Source organism: Euleptes europaea, chromosome 3, assembly GCF_029931775.1.
Source record: "Euleptes europaea isolate rEulEur1 chromosome 3, rEulEur1.hap1, whole genome shotgun sequence".
Taxonomy (NCBI): Eukaryota; Metazoa; Chordata; class Lepidosauria; order Squamata; family Sphaerodactylidae; genus Euleptes; species Euleptes europaea.
The window spans coordinates 19,347,095-19,367,048 of record NC_079314.1 but is presented as its reverse complement, the minus strand read 5'-3'; the positions used below and the strand labels follow the sequence as shown (position 1 = coordinate 19,367,048).

The window sequence follows — 19,954 nt, the reverse complement described above, 5'->3', positions numbered from 1 at the left end:
CCCAGTGCAGCTGGTGAAGCACTGGTTGAATATGTGCTCTCGTCCCCGTAAGGACCCTCGCGTTTTGGGCCAGCTGGAGCTTCCGGAGCAGTCTCAAGGGTAGCCCTATAATAAGAGACACCATACTTTTTTGTTAACCTCTGGTCAAAGCTGTCCACATTTGATTAATTTGATCCCGGGTTTGTCTGTCTGAGGTTGGGGGGCGATTGGACTTAGGAGGCAGCGTGACCCCGCCGCCAGCATAAGTGTCTCTTATTCTGTGATAAGAGGCACACTGGTGGTGGGGGCAGTTCTGTCGGCGCCTGAGCACCACAGAGCTGCACGCCGCTCCCCCGGTGGTGCAGTCTCTCTGGGACGTAAATCCCAGAAGAGACATGCGTTGCCGGCGTGGGGGGGAGGGGCATTCCCTGGGGCAGAGCTGACGTTAGTCAGCTTCACCAGCCCCTCCAGGCCGGTAACGCCCCCTCCAGGAACAGTGTTGCTGCGCCAGGTTTTTCCTGGTGCTGTCTCGCTGTTTGGAATGGGGGGGGGAAATGCCCCATTTTTTTCTTTTTTAAATTTAAAAAGGCTTTTTGAAGCCTTTCGGAGGCCAGGGAACTTCTTTGGGGGCGCCACAGCAGCACCTCGGCCACGCCTTCCCCGGCTGCCGAAATGCTCAGGAACGGGCTGCCTGAGACAACTGGCAATGTTGAGGAAGATCCATGCATGTCTTTCCCATATTCTTAAAACATTAAAAAGCTAGTGATTCTTTATTTCAAATTAATGCTGCCCCCTAGTCTAGAACTTAAATTATTGCTTACATGTTCTTCTTTTAAAGGTCATCACTTTGACCATAAGTCCATGTGGAAATTCAAAGGAAACCACTTGCATCGTAATATAAGTTAAAATTGGTACATCCCAATCCTCCTCCTCTTCTTCTTTCACCATTTTGTACTGCTCAGGCAGCAGGCTTCTTCCTGAAAACCGGTTAAGACACTTGTATTCTACCAGGCGTTTCGAAATTGAGAGTGCTTCAGTTGCTGATCTGTAAAATATTTTTAATTTTACAGGGTTTAAAAAAAATTATCTGCATTTTGCTTGACTGTGCATTTATTGGATTTCCCTTTTTATTTTATTTTTGTTATTAAGGATGAGTCCTTGTGTACCTTTGTGATGAATTTTGTTAATAAGTCGATAAAATTTCATTCTGTTGAACGGGTGCTGTCTCTGCAGCTGTTCAAATATTATCAGCGTTTTATAACGTCTACCACTTGCCGTCTCAATCAGGACACTGCCTCCTGCTCTAATTTGCCATTATCCGTAACTCAGATAACCAAATATTTTAATACGGTGTGTGGGCCTCCAGGTGGCAACGAATCTGCTGGGATCTGAAGGCACCTGATACGGCCTCCACTCTAAAGCTGAGTAGCTCTTTGTTTGGCCGGCAGCTGGTTGGGAGGCTACTGAGGAGTTCTGTTTGTGAGCTCCTAAGAGGAAGCTCAGGTTGCAAAAGGGGGGTAGCAGACAAATTTGAATCAGACAGTCTTGCTTAAAACTACAGTTCATTGTCACTAACTCAACTCTCTGCAGCCTCTCTTATTGGTTACTGTTGTCTCGAGTCCCCTGCCCGTTTTTGTAAACTTGGCCACTAACAGTGCTCTCCTAACCGGGTTTGATTCCCCGCTCCTCCACATGAGGGGCGGACTCTAATCTGGAGAACTGGGTTTGATTCCCCCCCGCTCCTCCACGCGCAGCCACTTGGCCTAGTCACAGTTCTCTCTGAACTGTCTTAGGCCCCACCTACCTCACAAGGTGCCTGATGTCGGGGAGGAAGGGAAGGTGATTGTAAGCTGCTTTGAGACTCCTTAAAGGTAAAGAAAAGCGGGGTTTAAAAACCAACACTTCTTCTTCTAAGGAAGAGCTGCACCTTTCTAAGCCCACAGACTTCAACAGACTTAGAAGGGTGTCCCTCTGCTGAGGTTTGCACTGTTAACTCACCGTTCCCTTCCGATTTCCTTACGAGCGTGCTCTCCATGCTGTGTTATCTATACCTAACAGAGCCAGCATGGTGTAGTGGTTAAGAGCGGTGGTTTGGAGCGGTAGACTCTGATCTGGAGAACCAGGTTTGATTCCCCACTCCTCCACATGAGCAGCAGAGGCTAATCTGGTGAACTGGATTTGTTTCCCCACTCCTGCACACGAAGCCAGCTGGGTGACCTTGGGCTCGTCACACTCTCCCAGCCCCACCTACCTCACAGGGTGTCTGTTGTGGGGAGGGGAAGGGAAGGTGATTGTAAGCTGGTTCGATTCTCCCTTAAGTGGCAGGGAAAGTCGGCATATAAAAACCAACTCTTCTTCTTCTTCTAACAGTTTCTTCCTTCTGCCTGCTGGATTCACCCCCCCCCCCAGTTCAAGTGTTTTATTTAATTATTTACTTAATTTATACCCCACCTTTCCCCCCAATGGGGACCCACAGTGGCTTACATTGTTCTCCTCCATTTTATCCTCACAACAGTGCTGTGAGGTAGGCTAGGCTGAGTGTGTGTGACTGGCCCAAAGTTACCCAGGAAGCTTCCGTGGTCAAGTGGGGAATCAAACCTGGGTCTTCCGCATCCTAGTCTGACACTCTGACCGCTACACCGCCCTGGCTTTCTGTCTTATTAACATGATCTCTCTCTCTTCTCCCTCTCTTTTTCTGCAGAGGAAACCTCGAACTTTGCTGAATCCAGCGCCCACCTCCCCTACAACCAGCACTCCCGAACCCGATACGAGCACAGTGCCCCAGGACGCGGCAACCATCCCCAGCTCCGCCATGCAGGCCCCGACAGGTACAGAATGTGGTCTGCTGTCCTTTTTTGGGCGTAGCGGTTTGGTGGAGAGGAAGTCAGGGAGACCTGAGCAGTGGCGGTCATGAACCTGACAGCAGGAAGATAGGGGGGATGTAAGAAACAAACGTAAACAGGATTCTGAGCGTCGAAAGTCCTCCCTCGTCTCTTTTCCTCGGTCTCTCCATTGGAGTGTGCGTATGTACATAACTCTGGGAGAAGCTGCTCTTTCTCCTATCAGACGCCAACCCTGATGCTTCCTACAAAGTGTCACTCTTTGCTTTAGCAGCCAAGAAAATCCGGGCTAAAGCTGTTTTTAATCAGGGAGTTTAACACGTTTAATTACTAGCTTCTTGGTGGTCAGACTGTTTTAAAGTTATTTTAATCTTATTTTAATGCTTTGTATGGTAGATTGTGATGGCCTTTGGCCACAATCAATAAACTTTATCATATCGTAACTCTGGAGATGCAGCGGAAATGTCAGAAGGCTTTGACAATGACCCGTAAGCTTTCCATCACAACGTTCATCCTGGGATCACTAGGCTCCTAGGCAGGGGGCCAGGCAGCAGGCCATGGTGGTTCGGAAGAGGCCAGCTTGTTCTCCTTCCGAAGAAACTTTCTTTAGAGTATGGATTTATGCATGCTTGCAGCATATCAGAGGAGTCTGTGGGTTTTTTCCTTTCTACTCCTAGGCATATTATTCCTGTGTTACTCATACCCATGTGGTGTGGGGAGGGAGTGTCTTTAAGGTAACAGGCAGAGTGAGGCTGCTTTTTGATCTCATGGTAATGCCTGTCCTGAGAAATGCCCCCGCTTTTTATACTTCTGCCTATATGAATAATCAAAGAAAACACACCTGTCAAGAGAAATGCCTGACAGTTTATAAACAGCATTTGGCCATTGTCATAAATTCAAAGTGATCGCCTGTTTCCTGATGTGTCATCCAAGCGTTAGAGAATAACTCGAGGAGAGTTCCATATCAGACGCTTACAAACTCGTCCGCCATTCCCAAACATAAGGTGAAAGAGCTTGAGAATCGCACCTTTGCCTTTCGAAGCGATCTGACTTAACTGCTCTCAGCTATATCAGATGGGGGGCAGGGAATCTTGCTTCTTTTTGGGAGCAGCGTGGTGTAGTGGTTAAGAGTGGTGGTTTGGAGCGGTGGACTCTAATCTGGAGAACTGGGTTGGTTTCCCCACTCCTCCACATGAAGCCAGCTGGGTGACCTTGGGCCAGTCACAGCTCTCTTAGAGCTCTCTCATCCCCACCTACCTCAGGGTGTTGGTAGTGGGGAAGGGAAGGTGATTGTAAGCCTGTTTGATTCTTCCTTAAGTGGTAGAGAAAGTTAGCATGTAAAAACCAAGTCTTCTTCTTCTTTGAGAATCGTATTTTGGATCACATTCTTGATTGGCTTATACTGGCTGGGGGTAGGTCAGTGGTCCAGTTTCCTATAAAGTTGGCTATAACCATCCGGCACAAGTTTTCCAAGCATGGCCCAATAATAACATCATGGACCAGGGACCATCTTGGTTCATCTCCTGCTTTGCTACTTATGCTGATTTGAAGATGTTGTACCCTGTTTGCCTTCACATATGCAGGAGTATGTTAGGAAGCTAGTTTTTGTGCTTAAGCCTGAACCTATTCTTGAATCTTTTCAATATAGTCAGTTGCTTTTATTGGTGTGTTCTACTGCATGCATAAGAGTCCAAACCCATTTTCGGCCAAACTATCAGAAGACTTATTCCAGGGTCCCAGGTTCGGGGACGGGAATCCAATCATCCTTGCAAGGACGGGGTGGGTCAGAAACCTGCGTCTTTGACAGAACCAATGAAAAACAAAGCTATCATGTGTTCAGTGAATGTGCAAATCTACTTGTTCCCGTTTTGACAGTGTCGCTTCAAAAACGACCCCAGAAAACCCTGCCAGGCACCATCCGCTGGCTCAGTGCATGCTCTGAATAACTCAGTCAGATCAAAACGCATCGTACGCTCTGCCCACTGTTGCCCACGCTGCACCACCAGCAGCCAGATGCTGGTTTTCATATTTTCATATGAAGCTGCCTTCTACTGAATCAGACCCTCGGTCCATCAAAGTCCATATTGGCTACTCAGACTGGCAGCAGCTCTCCAGGGTCTCAGGCAGAGGTCTTTCACATCACCTACTTGCCTAGTCCCTTTAACTGGAGATGCCGGGGATTGAACCTGGGACCTTCTGCATGCCAAGCAGATGCTCTACCACTGAGCCACGGCCCCTCCCCTGGTGGTGACCATCCCTGCTTCACCTCCTAGTTGGCCGTTTTTGCAACTTGATTTGTAGGTCTCCACTTTGGCCGGTAACCCCACATGGGCACACTCCCATCTCCTTGTCCAGAAAGCATCACTAGTCGAGTGCTATTCACGTGGGTGCTTAGAAGTGCCTTAAACCGCCACCAGTGGAAGATCTGCCATGAAACCAAGAACGTTTTTAAAAGTGCAAGTCTTTTGCAGGTATTCAGGCAGCAGTTTTCACAGTGCTTTGTCAGTAGGACCGATGTGAATGTTCCTCCTTATCCTCCTGCTGTTCCTGGTATTCTTTTTTCCATCCTCACTTCCAAGTTGAGCAACAGTGCAATTGGCCGCAAGAGGGTTGAACTCCTCTTTCTTGTCTGGATGGGCAAGATGGCTGCAGGCAAAGAGCTTGCCTAACTGTCAGGAACAGCTTGGGTTTCATTGCGGCTGAGCTGTATGAACATTATCCCAGGAGTCCAGTAGCCGCTTAAAAGCCTCACAAAAATGTATTTCGGCACGAGCTTTCATGAGTCACTTCCTCTGATGCATCTGAAGGAGCTCTGACTCATGAAAGCTCAAGCCAAAGTAAATGTATGTTCAGCCTTTAAGGAGCTACTGGACTCCTGTTTCATTTTGCTACAACAAAATTCAAGTCCAGTAGTACCTTAAAGGCAACAAGATTTCTGGTGTATAATCTTTCGAGAGTCAGAGCTCCCTTCGTCAGATATATGTGAGGATGGGTGCTTTGACTCTCAAAAGCTTATACCTCAAAGATCTTGTTGGTCTTTAAGGAGTTAGGTATGATAAAAGTCCCCTGTGCAAGCACCGGGTCATTCCTGACCCATGGGGAGACGTCACATCCCGACATTTTCTAGGCAGACTTTGTTTACGGGGTGGTTTGCCAGTGCCGTCCCCAGCTGTCTACACTTTACCCCCAGCAAGCTGGGTACTCGTTTTACTGTTCCCGGAAGGATGGAAGACTGGGGTCAACCTTGAGCCGGCTACCTGAAACCGACTTCCGTCAGGATCGAACTCAGGTCGTGAGCAGAGCTTGGACTGCAGTACTGCAGCTCACCACTCTGCGCCACGGGGCTCCTCTTTAAGGAGTTACTGGACTCCAATTTTGTTCTTCTACTACAGAGCAGCACAGATACCCACCTGAAACTTTGGGCTTGTCTGCATTTCTTGTTGTTGTCACTCGTGTGTGCCCGTACTGCATCAGGACCACCACAGCACACCACACTTTTAAAGTGCTTGGGGATAAACCAGTGATACGGCTATGAAACAGCAAAGCGACCACTAGAGGGAGCAAAACACAGGCAGAAAAGGGGGGGGAGACCCAATACGGGCGCAAAAGCGATGAAATAACCTGTGCAGAAAAGCCCTTTGCTACAACAAATGAATGTGGCTGCCCTTCTGGAATTGTTCGTACAGCAATGTTTGACAAACTGATTATATGAGAGCAAGGCTTTTTTTCTCCAGTCAACCTGGAACTCAGTTGCAATTGCTTTTGGGGGAGGGGAGCGGAAGGCCCTCTATTTGTGCATGTGTATGGTGGTTAAAGCATTCAGGCTGGTCCTCCAAGGCTCAGCCAAACTATGACTGGGGGATAGATCACGATGGGTAGCTGTGTTAGTCTGTCTGTAGCAGTAGAAAAGAGCGAGGAGGGTCCAGTTGAACCTTAAGGATTAACAAAATTTCTGGTAGGGTTTGAGCTTTCATGAGCCACATCTTCAGGTACAGTTAGAATGTGAGTCCCATAGAGAAGAGTGAATGCAGACACCCAATGGCAATAGCATTCAAATGTCAATAGCAGGCAAATGACATTAGCAGGAGTGATAGGATTAGGTGTGATATGCAGAGGGGTAGTAGACATGGCGAAATCAGCGTTGGCTATGAGACAGGAATCCCAGGTCTCTATTCAGTCCAGGAGAATGCATTGTCTTGAGCCTCATTGTTCATCAGTCTCTCTTTCTAACCTCCCAGCGTGGTGTAGTGGTTAAGAGCAGTGGTTTGGGGTGGTGGAGTCTGATCTGGAGAACCGGGTTTGATTCCCCACTCCTACACACGAAGCCAGCCGGGTGACCTTGGGTTAGGCACACTCTCTCCGCCTCACTCACCTCACAGGGTGTCTGTTGTGGGGAGAGGAAGGGAAGGTGATCGTAAGGCAATGCCTATTGTTTTGGGTGCAGTGGAACACAGGCAGGATGGTGCTGCTGCACTCGTCTTGTTAGTGGCTTCCTAGAGGCACCTGGTTGGCCGCTGTGTGAACAGACTGCTGGACTTGATGGGCCTTGGTCTGATCCAGCAGGGCCTTTCTTATGTTCTTATGTAAGCTGATTTGAGTCTCCCTTAAGTGGTAGAGCAAGTCGGCATATAAAAACCAGCTCTTCTTCTTCTTTGAAATCCCTTTGTAAGAGAACTGCTGCTCTTAAATCAGCAACTGAATGTCCTGGAAGGTTCAAATGTCCCCCACTGGTTTCTGAATATTGTGGTTTCTGATGACTGGATATATGACTGGGGATATTGTTTCGGTAGCGGAGACAATGACTTGGGGAGCTGTAGCTATAGGAACGGCGTCTTCATTTTTCTCTCCGCTTAATTATCGGAAGCCCTCTGGTCTTTCTCCGCAGTTTGTATCTACTTGAATAAGAACGGGAGCACCGGCCCTCATCTGGACAAGAAGAAAGTCCAGCAATTACCGGACCATTTTGGGCCAGCTCGAGCGTCCGTGGTCCTCCAGCAGGCAGTCCAGGCCTGCATCGACTGTGCCTACCACCAGAAAACCGTCTTCTCGTTCCTGAAGCAAGGCCACGGAGGCGAGATCATTTCAGGTACAGAGAGCCTCGCCGGTCGGTTCTCCTTGTCCTCGGTGGCGTGCTCCAGAGGGATGGTTTTGACATCTCGTGGCCTGGTTTTGTTCTTGCAGCCGTCTCAAAGAGTGAAAGAGGGCTTGTAACATTGTCTGTCTGCCAAAGTGGGCTGCAATATTCTTCTCAAGTCTTCATGTCATGTACAGCCAGGACTTTTATTAATGATTGCTTTCTGGAAGACTAGAAATTTTGGTCACTTGCTCTTATGGCAGTTCCGTTGAAGTCGGTGGATCTTCTTCAGTCTTACAGAGCTCTTTGCTGCTAGACATTTTATTGTATTATTTTACTCTTACAGTTGTCTCTGTTTCCATTAATGCGCTCGAGGGAGCTTACAAAAATCAGATTTGCCCCAGTACAAAATAGAAGCCACTTTCCACTCAAACAGCTACTGTAATTGATTTAGTACTGGTGTAATATGTTCACTCTGACTAGCCCTTGGTCACAGGCAAGCCGTGGCATTTTTGTACCAATGGAAGTTTCTGAGTGGTCTTTAAGGGCAGCCCCATGCAAAGCACATTGCAGCAGTCCAGCCGCAAGATAACAAAGGCATAGTCCACCTGGGAACTCCTTTAAACTGCATCACAGAAGCCTGGTTCTGGTTGGAATTACTGCAGCGCAAAGGGGAGAAGGGGTATCTGCTTCCCACCCCCACGGTGCTGAGGGAGTGTTATTTGCTCATATGACCCCCCCCAAGCCTATTTTGGTTCGGAAAAATGGCATGGGGGGTAAAGAACGATCCTTTCTTTTCCCCTGTGCTGTGCTGGTCCCAACCAGAACTGGGACCCTGCGACACAGTTTAAAGGCATTCCCAGGTGGAAACTCACTCATGGTGCATCCATGGGGCTACCCATCTTTCAAGCTTCACCTTCAGAATCATGAGTTCTGGAGAAATTAAAAATTTACAGCTAAGTGTCATTGGTTGCTTCTAATAAAAGGTATTAGAGAGCCCCGTGGGGCAGAGTGGTAAGCTGCAGTACTGCAGTCCAAGCTCTGCTCATGACCTGAGTTCGATCCCAACGGAAGTTGATCTCAGGTAGCCGGCTCTAGGTTGACTCAGCCTTCCATCCTTCCGAGGTTGGTAAAATGAGTACCCAGCTTGCTGAGGGTAAAGTGTAGAAGGCAATGACAAACCACGCTGTAAACATAGGTCATTTATGCATGGGAGTTTTACCTGAGGTTCGTTGCTGGCTGGACACTTTCCTGTTGGGAATCTCTGCACCAGCAGCCTCCAGCCTCAAATCAAGTCCCGCCCCTTTAAATGCTGCTTTGTAATTGGCTTACTTTGCAGTGCTCACTGTGAGAGAAGATTCCCCTCCAATCCAATTGCTGCATAAAAAGGTATTTTAAGAACAAAATGCGGAGTAATCTGAAAGTGTGGGGGGGATCCAAACCTCGGTTTTAAAAAGCCTTTCTTTTGCTCAGAAAAAGCTCAGTGGAAGCAGGAAGTATTTGAATCCCCGCCTCTTTACACACTACTTTGTAATTGGCTGTGAGAGAAAGCCAGCTTCTGTTTCCCCTGCTTTGCTCTCTGCACAGAGATTTCAACCAGGCTGAGCTCAGAGGAGAGGAAAGGGTTGGGTTAACAGAGGAATGGGAAGACCCGGACATTGCGAGGGCTGGCAGCAAGGTCATTTCTAACAGACGGAAAACTCATGCAGAACTCCAAGGGAGAAATGAGTCAGGCGGGGGCAAACGTGAGTCCCCATGCATAAATGACCATAGTCTGCCTAGCGAACATCGTGATGTGGCGTCATCCCCTGAGTCACTAATGACCTGGTGCTTGCACAGGGGACTACCTGTACCTTTTAAATGAAAGGTATTACAGCAATTGTCTTCTTTGCTTCTTGGGTTTTACGACACAGCTGTAAACATTCCAAGCCAGAAATGAAACTTTTGGGGGGGCTGAGGGGGCACTGAATTCATAATACAGCCCTGTATTGTGTTGATGAGTGAATGCGCGAACTTCATCCGCATCACCAGTGGCAAGAAGGCACTGTGTGATCCTGGAGTTCTGGTCTGTCGCAGGCAATCTTTAAGACGTTTGGCTCTGTCCTTTCCATCTCCAGCTGTGTTTGATCACGAGCAGCACACCCTGAACTTGCCGGCCGTCAACAGCATCACGTACGTCCTCCGCTTTCTCGAGAAACTCTGCCACAACCTCCGCAGCGACAACCTCTTTGGAAACCAGCCCTTCACTCAGCATCACGCGCAGCACTCCCGCGAGTACGACCACGACAGGTACCTACCAGGTAGGAGCTGGGGCTGAGGGGGATTGTTACGGTCATTGCCCCAGATGGGAGAGCATTCCCACCAAGCAACACTCCAAGTGACCAGAGAAGGGCAGGAGGACAGGTTTCCCCACACCCTGGGTTTCATCGACAAAAAGTTCTTAACCGCCTTCTGCTTGCAGCCTTCACTTATGCAACCAGGATCATCTAGTCCAACCTCCTGCACAATGTAGGAACTTCACAACTACCTCCCCCCCCAACACACACACACACACACACAGAGTGACCCCTGTTCCATGCCCAGAAGATGGGGGGGGGGGAACCCTCCAGGATCCCTGGCCAATCTGGCCTGGAGGAAAATTGCTTCCTGACCTCGAAGTGGCAATTGGTACTACCCAGAGCATGCAAGAAAGGGCCACGAGAGCCAAACACCGACGCAGCTCTTCCTGCCCTCCCTCTCATGATCTGCCAAAGTTCACAAAAAATTAAGTGCGAACTTCAGAGGTTCAGCAGTTTTACTCTTTTGCAGCCGAAACAACAGAAAACATTTTTTAAAACTAGAAAAAAACAATGACAATAACAACAACTTAAAAAAGCAAAATTAGTGACAGTTCATAATTTAAAATATGTATTTTTACATATTTTTACAAAATATGTATTTTTACAAAATATGTATTTTTACACACACACACATAATAAAATAAGATCAAGTTTCCCATGCTACAGCTTATTTCTATGTCTTCATATTCATCATTACGTCCTGACTGAGCGTAATGCATTCCTCTTTCCTGCTCTTATTTATGAAATTCTCTATTTTACTTATTGTATGTGACCATACCGCATCCAATCTTATTGTATCTCTGTTTTTCTGATATGCTGTTAGCTTAATTAAAACATAGATAGTTTAACCAGCCATTCCTCTATCTTTGGAGTTGATTTTTGTTTCCAGTGACTGGCAAAGGTCGTTCTAGCCACAGTTATAATATGTAACACCATACAAAATTGATCTTTAGCTAGATTAGGTACCAGATTTAACGACAGAAAACATTTTTATGGTCTCTGTATGTGTGTGTACATAAACAGAGAAAGGATGGGAGAATGTTTATTTAGAGAATTTTCCATGCGTCTCTACTTTTAAAAGTGTCTTATAGGTAAAAGCTTCCAAGTCTACGAATTGGATCCAGCAGGGGTTTTTTTTCCCATTCAGCATCACCCAGTTCCCCTCCGTATTAAAATCCCAGAAGTCACATGGGACTTCTGGGCGTGTACGTCTCACGGTTCTCAGTTTAGCCTTTCTTGGGTCCCCTCCTTCCTCTCTCTCCAACAGAAAAGCTGATTAGATCCAGCCTAGTGAGATGCAACAGCTGCAAAAAAGAAAAGTAGCAGCAATCCCACAGATAAAACCATAAAACAAGCATGACAATCCCAATTCACTTACAAAAGCAATGCATCCAGCAGTTAATCAAGGCAGGCCAGAAACCACCTGCAGTCTTAAGGTGTATGCAAATACCATTAACTGCTCAGAACATAAAATGGACACAAAGTCTTGCCCAAAGAGTAAACAGTGCAGTTGGAGTCGACGTGGACTATTCCCGACCGGTGATGAATTGCCAGATCTAGAGGACGAGTCTGTGTACAGCAGGATGAAGCATTTTCACACGTTGGGGGATAAGAACATAAGGAAGGCCATCCTGGATCAGACCAAGGCCCATCAAGTCCAGCCGTCTGTTCACACAGTGGCCAACCAGGTGCCTCTGGGAAGCCCAGAAACAAGACGACTGCAGCAGCATTGTCCTGTCTGCCTTCCACAGCACCTAATATAATAGGGATGCTCCTCTGATACTGTAGAGAATAGGTATGCACCATGACTAGCAACCATTTTTAGTATTAGCTGTGGATAGCCCTCTCCTCCATGTCCACTCCCTTCTTAAAGCCTTCCAAGTTGGCAGCCTTCACCACATCCTGGGGCAGGGAGTTCCACAATTTAATGTCCTTTTTTTAAACCAGGGCTGTGTATCCTGGGTAGGTAAATACCTCAAATTGTGTGCTGCGCATACCTTATGGAAAGCAACCTTTAAAAAAAATGTAGTGGAATCCTTACAGTAAGGTCAGGGGTCCTGCTTCGAATGGCAGGATGGCAGCACTGTTCAGTAGACGTCAAAGGACAGCGTGCCCTCTCCAGATTCCAATTTGTGCATGCTTCCTTCAGCAGTTGGGCACATCTTCTTGAACTTGGATCCAAGGATCCCAGTTTAAGAAGATATATATCAGGGCTGGGAGGGAGGACGGGAGGGGGGCAGATAGACAGACGTTTGTCTACATAAATTAATTTTGAACTCTTTATTCTGACACACCTTGCTAGTAGATTTTGTTCAGAATCACGTTCTCTGCATTAAGGAGCTTTTTCGAAATGCTCGACTGCTCAGACTTGTGCAGTTTTAATCAGCCTTGTGAATGTTGCCTCCGGCTCCTCGTTAAAAGGCAGCACTTCTCTCTACCGTTTTTATGTTCAAACATATTCACTGGAGCTGAGGAGCTCAGTTTCCCCCTGCTGTGTTTTCCAGTATAGTATCCCAAACCGCTGTGAAAAGAACCTCCACCAAAGATCAACGGCAGGTAGTCGGCTGTACATGAAATTTACAATGGGAAATTGTGCCAGACAATAGATTTGAATCACTTTCTGTGTGTGGGGAGGGGGGTTGTGCCGTGAACCATCTACACCTCTGTTCCCTCAACAGACGGGGCTGTAGGTAAAAAAATTGACTACCCCAAAGAATCAGAAAAAGTTGAGCAGGGCTGAATTTCTCAAGAAGATGCCTAAGCGGGGCTTGTTCTCTCTTCCCCTAGACAGAAGCATTTCGTTAGACGGCTCTCTGCAGGGACCAGGCCGGGGTACAAAGAGATATTCCCAAGATTCCCCTCCATACAGTGCTCCAATCTCCCCCAAGTTACCAAAGAATGACCGTCACCCTTTGGAAGGTGAGCACAGCGTCTGGTCCCTAGCTTGGCTTTTGAGGATGAGGGGTTCAGCAAGCTGAGGCCCATAGAACTGTCATTACGAAGACACGTTTTGCAGGACTTGAGCCCAGTGTTCTGCCTCCAGCCTGGCTGTTCGTTGCTTAGGTTTTGTCCGGACAGTGGCTTCCTTGGATTAACTCTTGAACACACAGCCAGGATTGCTGGAATAAGGGACGTAATTACCCCCCCCCCCAGGTCCGGTTGCACAGGGCAGCGTGGGGTCCCTGTCAACCGTGCATGCCCATGAAAGCAGAAGCAGTCTTGCACATACGAACCAGAGGGATTGGCTCTTAATACCTGGAATAAGATTGGGGGGGGGGTCATAGCTCAGTGGCATAGCATCTGCTTTGCTCGCTGAAGACGCCAGGTTCAATCCCCGGTGTGTGTGTTAAGTGCCGTCAAGTTGCTTCTGACTCATGGCGACCCTATGAATGAAAGTCCTCCAAATCCCCGGTATCCCCAGTTAAAGGGATCAGGAAGTAGATGATGTGAGGGGAGGAGGGAACCCTGGGCAGCTGCTGCCAGCCAAAGCAGAAAGGAATGACCATGATAGACCGATGGTCTGACTTGGGGTAGAGCAGCTTCCTGACTTCAAGAGCGATCTGTTTTTTACTGAATTTTGCCGGGATCACATGAAGCTGCCTTCTACTGAATCAGACCCTCGGTCCATCCAAGTCAGTATTGTCTACTCAGGACCGGCAGTGGCAGTACAGGCCCTTCTCTGTCTCCTCTTCCCCCATTTAGATCGAGCAGGTGGCACTGGAAAGAAGGGGGCTTTTCCAGTGGAGATTATAGAATATCCCTCCTCACGCAGTCTGGTCAAACTCTTGCTTTCATTCTCATTTTTCATTGCCAAGTTAAGACCTTTTAAAAAGTTTTTTAGGAATCGATTCAGGATCTCCTGGTTTTTACCTGATGCTCTGCTCCCTTGGTCTTTTTTTGATGGGGGTGGTGGTGGTTCTGTTGCTTCATTTATTGCTTCATCTGGTTTTAGTTCTGGTTTTGTGGTATGCCACTTCGCAGGCCTTTTAGCGAAACAGCGGCCTAGAAGATTTCTAAATCAGAGGTTCCCAAACTTTTTGAGTCAACGGAGCACTTTTCAGGAGAGAAATTCATCACGGAGCACTAATTGTCACCTAGCACCTATATACTAAACTGAAAGTAGTATTTTTCTTTCCAGTCTCTTCATGGAGCACTAGGAGATGTTTCACGGAGCACCAAGTGCTCCACGGAGCACAGTTTGGGAACCGCTGCTTTTAATGAATCACGTACAAGTCAGCCGCGTGGTGACATATCATGCCAGAGAAGGGCAAACTCGTCACGGGAAAACAGCTGGTTCATGGATAATTTTTGGACCGGCGCTTCCGCTTTCATCGAGAATGAGGAGGGGAAGAGGACCTGAATCAATAGCATCAGGCAGACAGTAACATCAGTTAAAGCAGCCATCAGGGAAATAATAATAACAATAAACTTTTATTGATACCCAGCCCTCCCCCAGCGATGCCATGTTCAGGACAGCTAACATCACAATTAAAATACAGTACATAAATACAAATAATTATAAGCAGTAAAAATTATTATAAAACGCTGAATTTTTACACTAATTAACCAAATTTATTTTATGGCGCTTAAGTAAATTCAGAACAGGGAGAGATGTTCCCACATGAAGCTGCCTTATACTGAACCAGACCATTGGTCCATCAAAGTCAATATTGTCTACTCAGACTGGCAGCGACTCCCCAGGGTCTCAGGCTGAGGTCTTTCCCATCACCTGCTTGCCTAGTCCCTTTAACTGGAGATGCCGGGGATTGGACCTGGGACCTTCTGCATGCCAAGCAGATGCTCTTCAAACTGAGCCACGGCCCCTCCCCATGTCCCTACGGTGATAGCAACAATATCATAGCTCAAGGAAAAACAGGACAAAAGGAACCGAGGAAAAACAGGAAGGGAGCACTCCTGAGAGCCAGTGTGGTGTAGTGGTAAGAGTGTTGGACCAAGATCTGGGACCCCCAAGGTTCAAAACTCCACCCACCCTCAGCATAGCCTACCTCACAAGGTTATTGTGAGGATAAAATGGAGGAGAGGAGATTGATGTCAACCCATTTGGTTCCCCTTAGGGGAGAAAGGTGGGGTATAAATGAAATAACTTGAAGAAATGCCTGTGGGAAGCTTCCCTGTTGGCCTCATGGAATGGAAAGGCAGAGATTAATTTCCAAGGCCCCTAGCATTCCAGCTGTTCCATCTCTCCGCTGCGGCAGATCATAGCACGGCTTGGTTGGTCGTCAAAAAGGATCTCTCTTAACCTTCCCCTTGTTCTGGCCTCATTACAGGAATGGATATTTAAAAAGGCACACATAACTCAGCAAAGTGTGTGGCTTGAGGCTTCCGGTTTAACCTGTACCCCTGCTCCCCAGACAAAACGGCCCTGGATATGTGTGGAGCAGGTCAAACAGGCAGTAAATGCAAATTGCTTGGAGTTTGGGAGCTGGTAAATGAAGGGGTGACTTAGCCCCGTGGTGCAGAGTGGTAAGCTGCAGTACTGCAGTCCAAGCTCTGCTCGTGACCCGAATTCGATCCTGACGGAAGTTGGTTTTAGGTAGCCTGCTCAAGGTTGACTCAGCCTTCCATCCTTCTGAGGTTGGTAAAATGAGTACCCAGCTTGCTGGGGGTAAAGGGAAGATGACTGGGGAAGGCACTGGCAAACCACCCCATAAACAAAGTCTGCCTAGGAAACGTCGGGATGTGACATCACCCCATGGGTCAGGAATGACCCGGTGCTTGCACAGGGGACCTTTACCTTTTTTAAATGAAGGGGTGAATCATTCCAAAAGAACTGGTTTACATCACTGAAAACCTGTACCCTGATTTATGCCCCTGTCCCCCAAGAGGAACTTGAATTGGCTTGCAAAAATACCGTTCAGATGAGGATTGGTAATGGACAAGTGACCGTTTTTGTGGGGCGCCGCCAATGCCACCCTTCACCTCCCCCTTTGGCTGTTGCTGCGGTCAAAAAGGCAGCAGCTTTGGGGGCTCGTAGGCAGAACCGGGCCAGCCCTTGCTGACCGCGTTAAAGCGGGAAGCCTCACTTGGTTTTCCTCTTCTGACTTTCTGTCTGGACTTCAACACCCCAAGTTGCTCCTCGGCTGATGGCTCTGGAGACTTCTGTGCCCTTCTGGGCAGTCAGCGGGAAGTTGTCGTCGTCGTCGTCCTCCTCCTCCCCTCATTGGCTGCTTATGTGTTTTGCAGGAGAGACATTTATCCTGGGCGACGGGCTGCCGGGCGCCTTGGAGCCTCGCCTGGACCCCATGGACTCCGCCTTGAACGCCGTCAGCGCGCCCAGTCCCAGCAGGACCTCCAGGGACTATCGGCTGCAGGGATACCGGCACCTGCACCAGCCGTCCAGCCTCACGCAGTGCGGCCCCTCAGCGTTGCACAGGCTTAGCGCTGGGGGTAAGAGAGCGGAAATGCCTCCTCGGCGGATTTTTGATTTTTCAGCTCCAGGTTTGTGGGGCTACCATTAAATGAGAGGTGTGTGCCGGTGAGAAGTCTGTGGCGCGCTCCCCTGCGTGAGAGAGCCAGCGTGGTTAAGAGTGGTGGTTTGGAGCGGGGGAGTCTGATCCGGAGAACCGGGTTTGATTCCTCACTCCTCCACATGAGCGACAGGAGGCTAATCTGGTGAACTGGATTTGTTTCCCCACTCCGACACACAAAGCCAGCTGGGTGACCTTGGGCAAGTCACAGCTCTGATAGAGCTCTCTCAGCCCCACCTACCTCACAGGGTGTCTGTTGAGGGGAAGGGAAGGTGATTGTAAGCCGGTTTGATTCTTCCTTAAGTGGAAGAGAAAGTCAGCATGCAAAAACCGACTTCTTCTGAGTTGCTCCAGCCTAAACCACTGGAGTAATATGCTGCGCAGGACTACATTGTCTTCACTTCGCTATTTGCGTCACTGTTCACGAGAGCCAGCATGGTGTAGTGGTTAAGAGCAGCAGGCTCTAATCTGGAGAACCGGGTTTTTGGTTCTTCACTCCTCCACATGAGCGGCAGACTCTAATCTGGAGAACCGGGTTCGATTCCCCACTCCTCCACATGAAGCCTGCTGGGTGACCTCGGGCCAGTCACAGTTCTCTTCGAGCTTTCTCAGCCCCACCTACCTCACAAGGTGCCTGTTGTGGGGAGAGGGACTGTGATTGTAAGCCGCTTTGAGACTCCTTAAAGATAGAGAAAAGTGGGGTATAAAAACCAGCTCTTCTTATTGCCATGGTCTGGCTGGTAGTTATAAAATCGGCGGTGATTATTTGGGGTGGGGAGGAGGCTATCTAGTAATATAGCCCTGTGCCCCCACCCCCCTCTCCTAAATCAAAGCCTTTTTTGTTTACCCTCTAGGCTCCGACAGATATCTCGGGCCCCGAGATACCTCACGTCTGGGCACCCGGGACTCCTCCACCTGGACAGTGGAAGATGTCATGCAGTTTGTGAGAGAAGCTGACCCTCAGCTCGGGCCCCACGCTGACCTCTTCCGAAAACACGTAAATATGATCAGCTGCTGGACGGGGGGCTTTCTAAACTTTTGCAAGGTTTCCTGGGTCTTTATGGTTCAGAAGAGATGCGAGAAGATCTCCCAAGAGGATAGAAGCAGGCGTTTTAGTACTCTGTAGCTTCTCGTCCTTGTGATCAGGGAAAGTGGTGTTTTGCATAGCAAGCAAAAATGCTCCATCCACGAAGCTGCCTTTTGCTGAGTCAGGCTATCGGTCAGTCCAGCTTCATGCTATCTACTCTGACTGACAGCAGCTCTCCGGAGTCTCAGAGCAGAAGCCTTTCAGATCACCTGCCGGAGACACCAGGGATTGAGTGTGGGAAGTGAGGATGTAAAAGGAGCCAACAGCCCCTTTAGTCCGGCATCCTGTTTCACATAGCTGCCAATCGGTTTCCCTGGAGAATTAACAGACAGAGCACAGAGGCCTTCCCTGAGGTTGCCTTCTAGCCCTGGTATTCAGAGGTTAGCTCTCCTTTAGTCATTATGGTTAGTAGCCATTGATGGCTATCTGTCTAATCCCCTTTTACAGCCATTGGGCGAAAACACATGGTCACTTTAGCCTCCTTTATTCCCTGTTTCAGCCAGGATCAAACGCACGTTCGGCAAAAATGCATGTGTTCAATCCTGGCTGAATCCTGGCTGAAACAGGGAATAAAGGAGGCTAAAGCGACCATGCGTTTTCGCCCATTGTTGGTAGTGGGGAGCAGATATGGGGAGGCAAGGGAACCAGGAACCAACAATGGCTGTAGAAAAGTAACCATCCTCGTTCCGGAGTTTAGCAGGGCTAGTTCTAGCAAGAGGGAGAAACAGGCGCTCTCTGTGTGCATACATACGGGGTCCCGCTCTAATGCGCTCCCTTCTGCTCTGCCAGGAGATCGACGGCAAGGCCCTGCTCCTGCTGCGCAGCGACATGATGATGAAGTACATGGGCCTGAAACTGGGGCCGGCCCTGAAGCTGACCTACCACATCGACAAGCTAAAGCAGGGCAAGTTCTGAGCGAGAGAGGCCTTCCCGGCCCCCCACTCTCTCCTCCTCCTCGCGGGCAGGCATGGCACGCCTGCGTTCCACTGCCCCCACCTCACAGAGCTCAGAGGACTCCACGCCCGCTCCTTCTCTGCCGGCGAGAAGAGGAAAGTGCCCCTGAACGGCCCTGCCAAAGGGTTGAAGGCTTTCTTGGCTGTTTCCCCTGGTGGCAGTGGGCACCCGCCGCCCACCAAGCAACGAAGATGCTTTCCGTGGTGCGGACGGAGCTCCGGCAGACCTGACTAGAGCCAAGCTCACTTCGGCGCTGGTGCTTTGACCCGTCTAGCTTGCCGGATACGCACTGTCAGCTTGCCCTGTCCTTTCGCCACCCTCTTTGACGAGTCTTCAGGCGGAGAGCGTGCAGTTTCGAACTCAGAGCGGACGGTGCCTGGAGCTGTCTCTTTCCCTCGCCCTTCCCCCTTTTTTAACCTTTGCGTGCCATACAGGACAGACCGATGGTCTGCGAGGAGTCAGCTCGGGTGTAAACCGAACAGCTGCCGCTAACCGGATTGTTCGTTGGGCAGGGGGGCAGAAGGACCCCCCACTCCCGGAAAAGATCTCACTTTAGTTGGTGCTGGAACTTCTTTTCTGCCCTAGAGGGCTCGAGTGAACAGTATTGCTGGTGCGAGGGCAGAAAGCGTTAATATTTATTTGGGACAAGGAGGGGAAGATAATTGGGTGTGCAACAGTGGATCTGCATCTGTCATGAAGATCCGTTCCTCCCTTTTGAAGCTCACCAAGTGAGCCACAAACAGTGGGGGGAGAGGAAACAAACCGTAGGTTTCTTTTTACCCAGATATCGCGGGGAGGCACAACTGGGCCAGCGGCCTTCTTTTCTGGGTGCCTCCCCTTTCCCCTCAACCCCAACCCGAACTGTTTTCGTACTTGCTGAAGCGGCCACCCTTGGCAACTTTCCCCCAGGAAATGAAACGGTTCTTACTCTACAACGGTACCAGCTCCTCCCGTTAACTGTCAGAGCCCCGTTTCAAGTTATTCTACCTTTCCGACCATTCAGTGAGGGTGGGGGGGAAGACCACATGGATGGTGAAACAGGCAGTGGAGCGGGGAAGGGGGCTGCCCTTTCCAAAACTCATGCGGGGAACATGAATTGTTTTGTATGTATTCTGGGGGGGAGGGGGGAATGTTTAATGTATTTATTTTGATGGCACTTGAGCGGCGGGCTGTCCCTGCCCCGTAGCAGAGAG

General features: G+C 49.0%; 1 protein-coding gene across 2 annotated transcripts in view; it reads left to right on the top strand.

The window, feature by feature from the left end:
• Positions 1–18,747, top strand: part of SCMH1 (Scm polycomb group protein homolog 1) — a 46,448-nt gene extending 27,701 nt beyond the window's left edge. Inside the window, exons 8-14 of one of the 2 annotated variants that reach the window (XM_056846097.1) lie at positions 2,681–2,807; positions 7,705–7,905; positions 10,011–10,193; positions 13,020–13,151; positions 16,437–16,640; positions 17,575–17,717; positions 18,597–18,747. In XM_056846097.1, the coding sequence (XP_056702075.1) occupies positions 2,681–2,807; positions 7,705–7,905; positions 10,011–10,193; positions 13,020–13,151; positions 16,437–16,640; positions 17,575–17,717; positions 18,597–18,722 (1,116 nt within the window). In that variant the 3' untranslated portion in view covers positions 18,723–18,747. The remainder of the gene's footprint in view (positions 1–2,680; positions 2,808–7,704; positions 7,906–10,010; positions 10,194–13,019; positions 13,152–16,436; positions 16,641–17,574; positions 17,718–18,596) is intronic. The other variant, XM_056846098.1, reaches the window with a different exon arrangement.
• Positions 18,748–19,954: the final 1,207 nt, after the last annotated feature.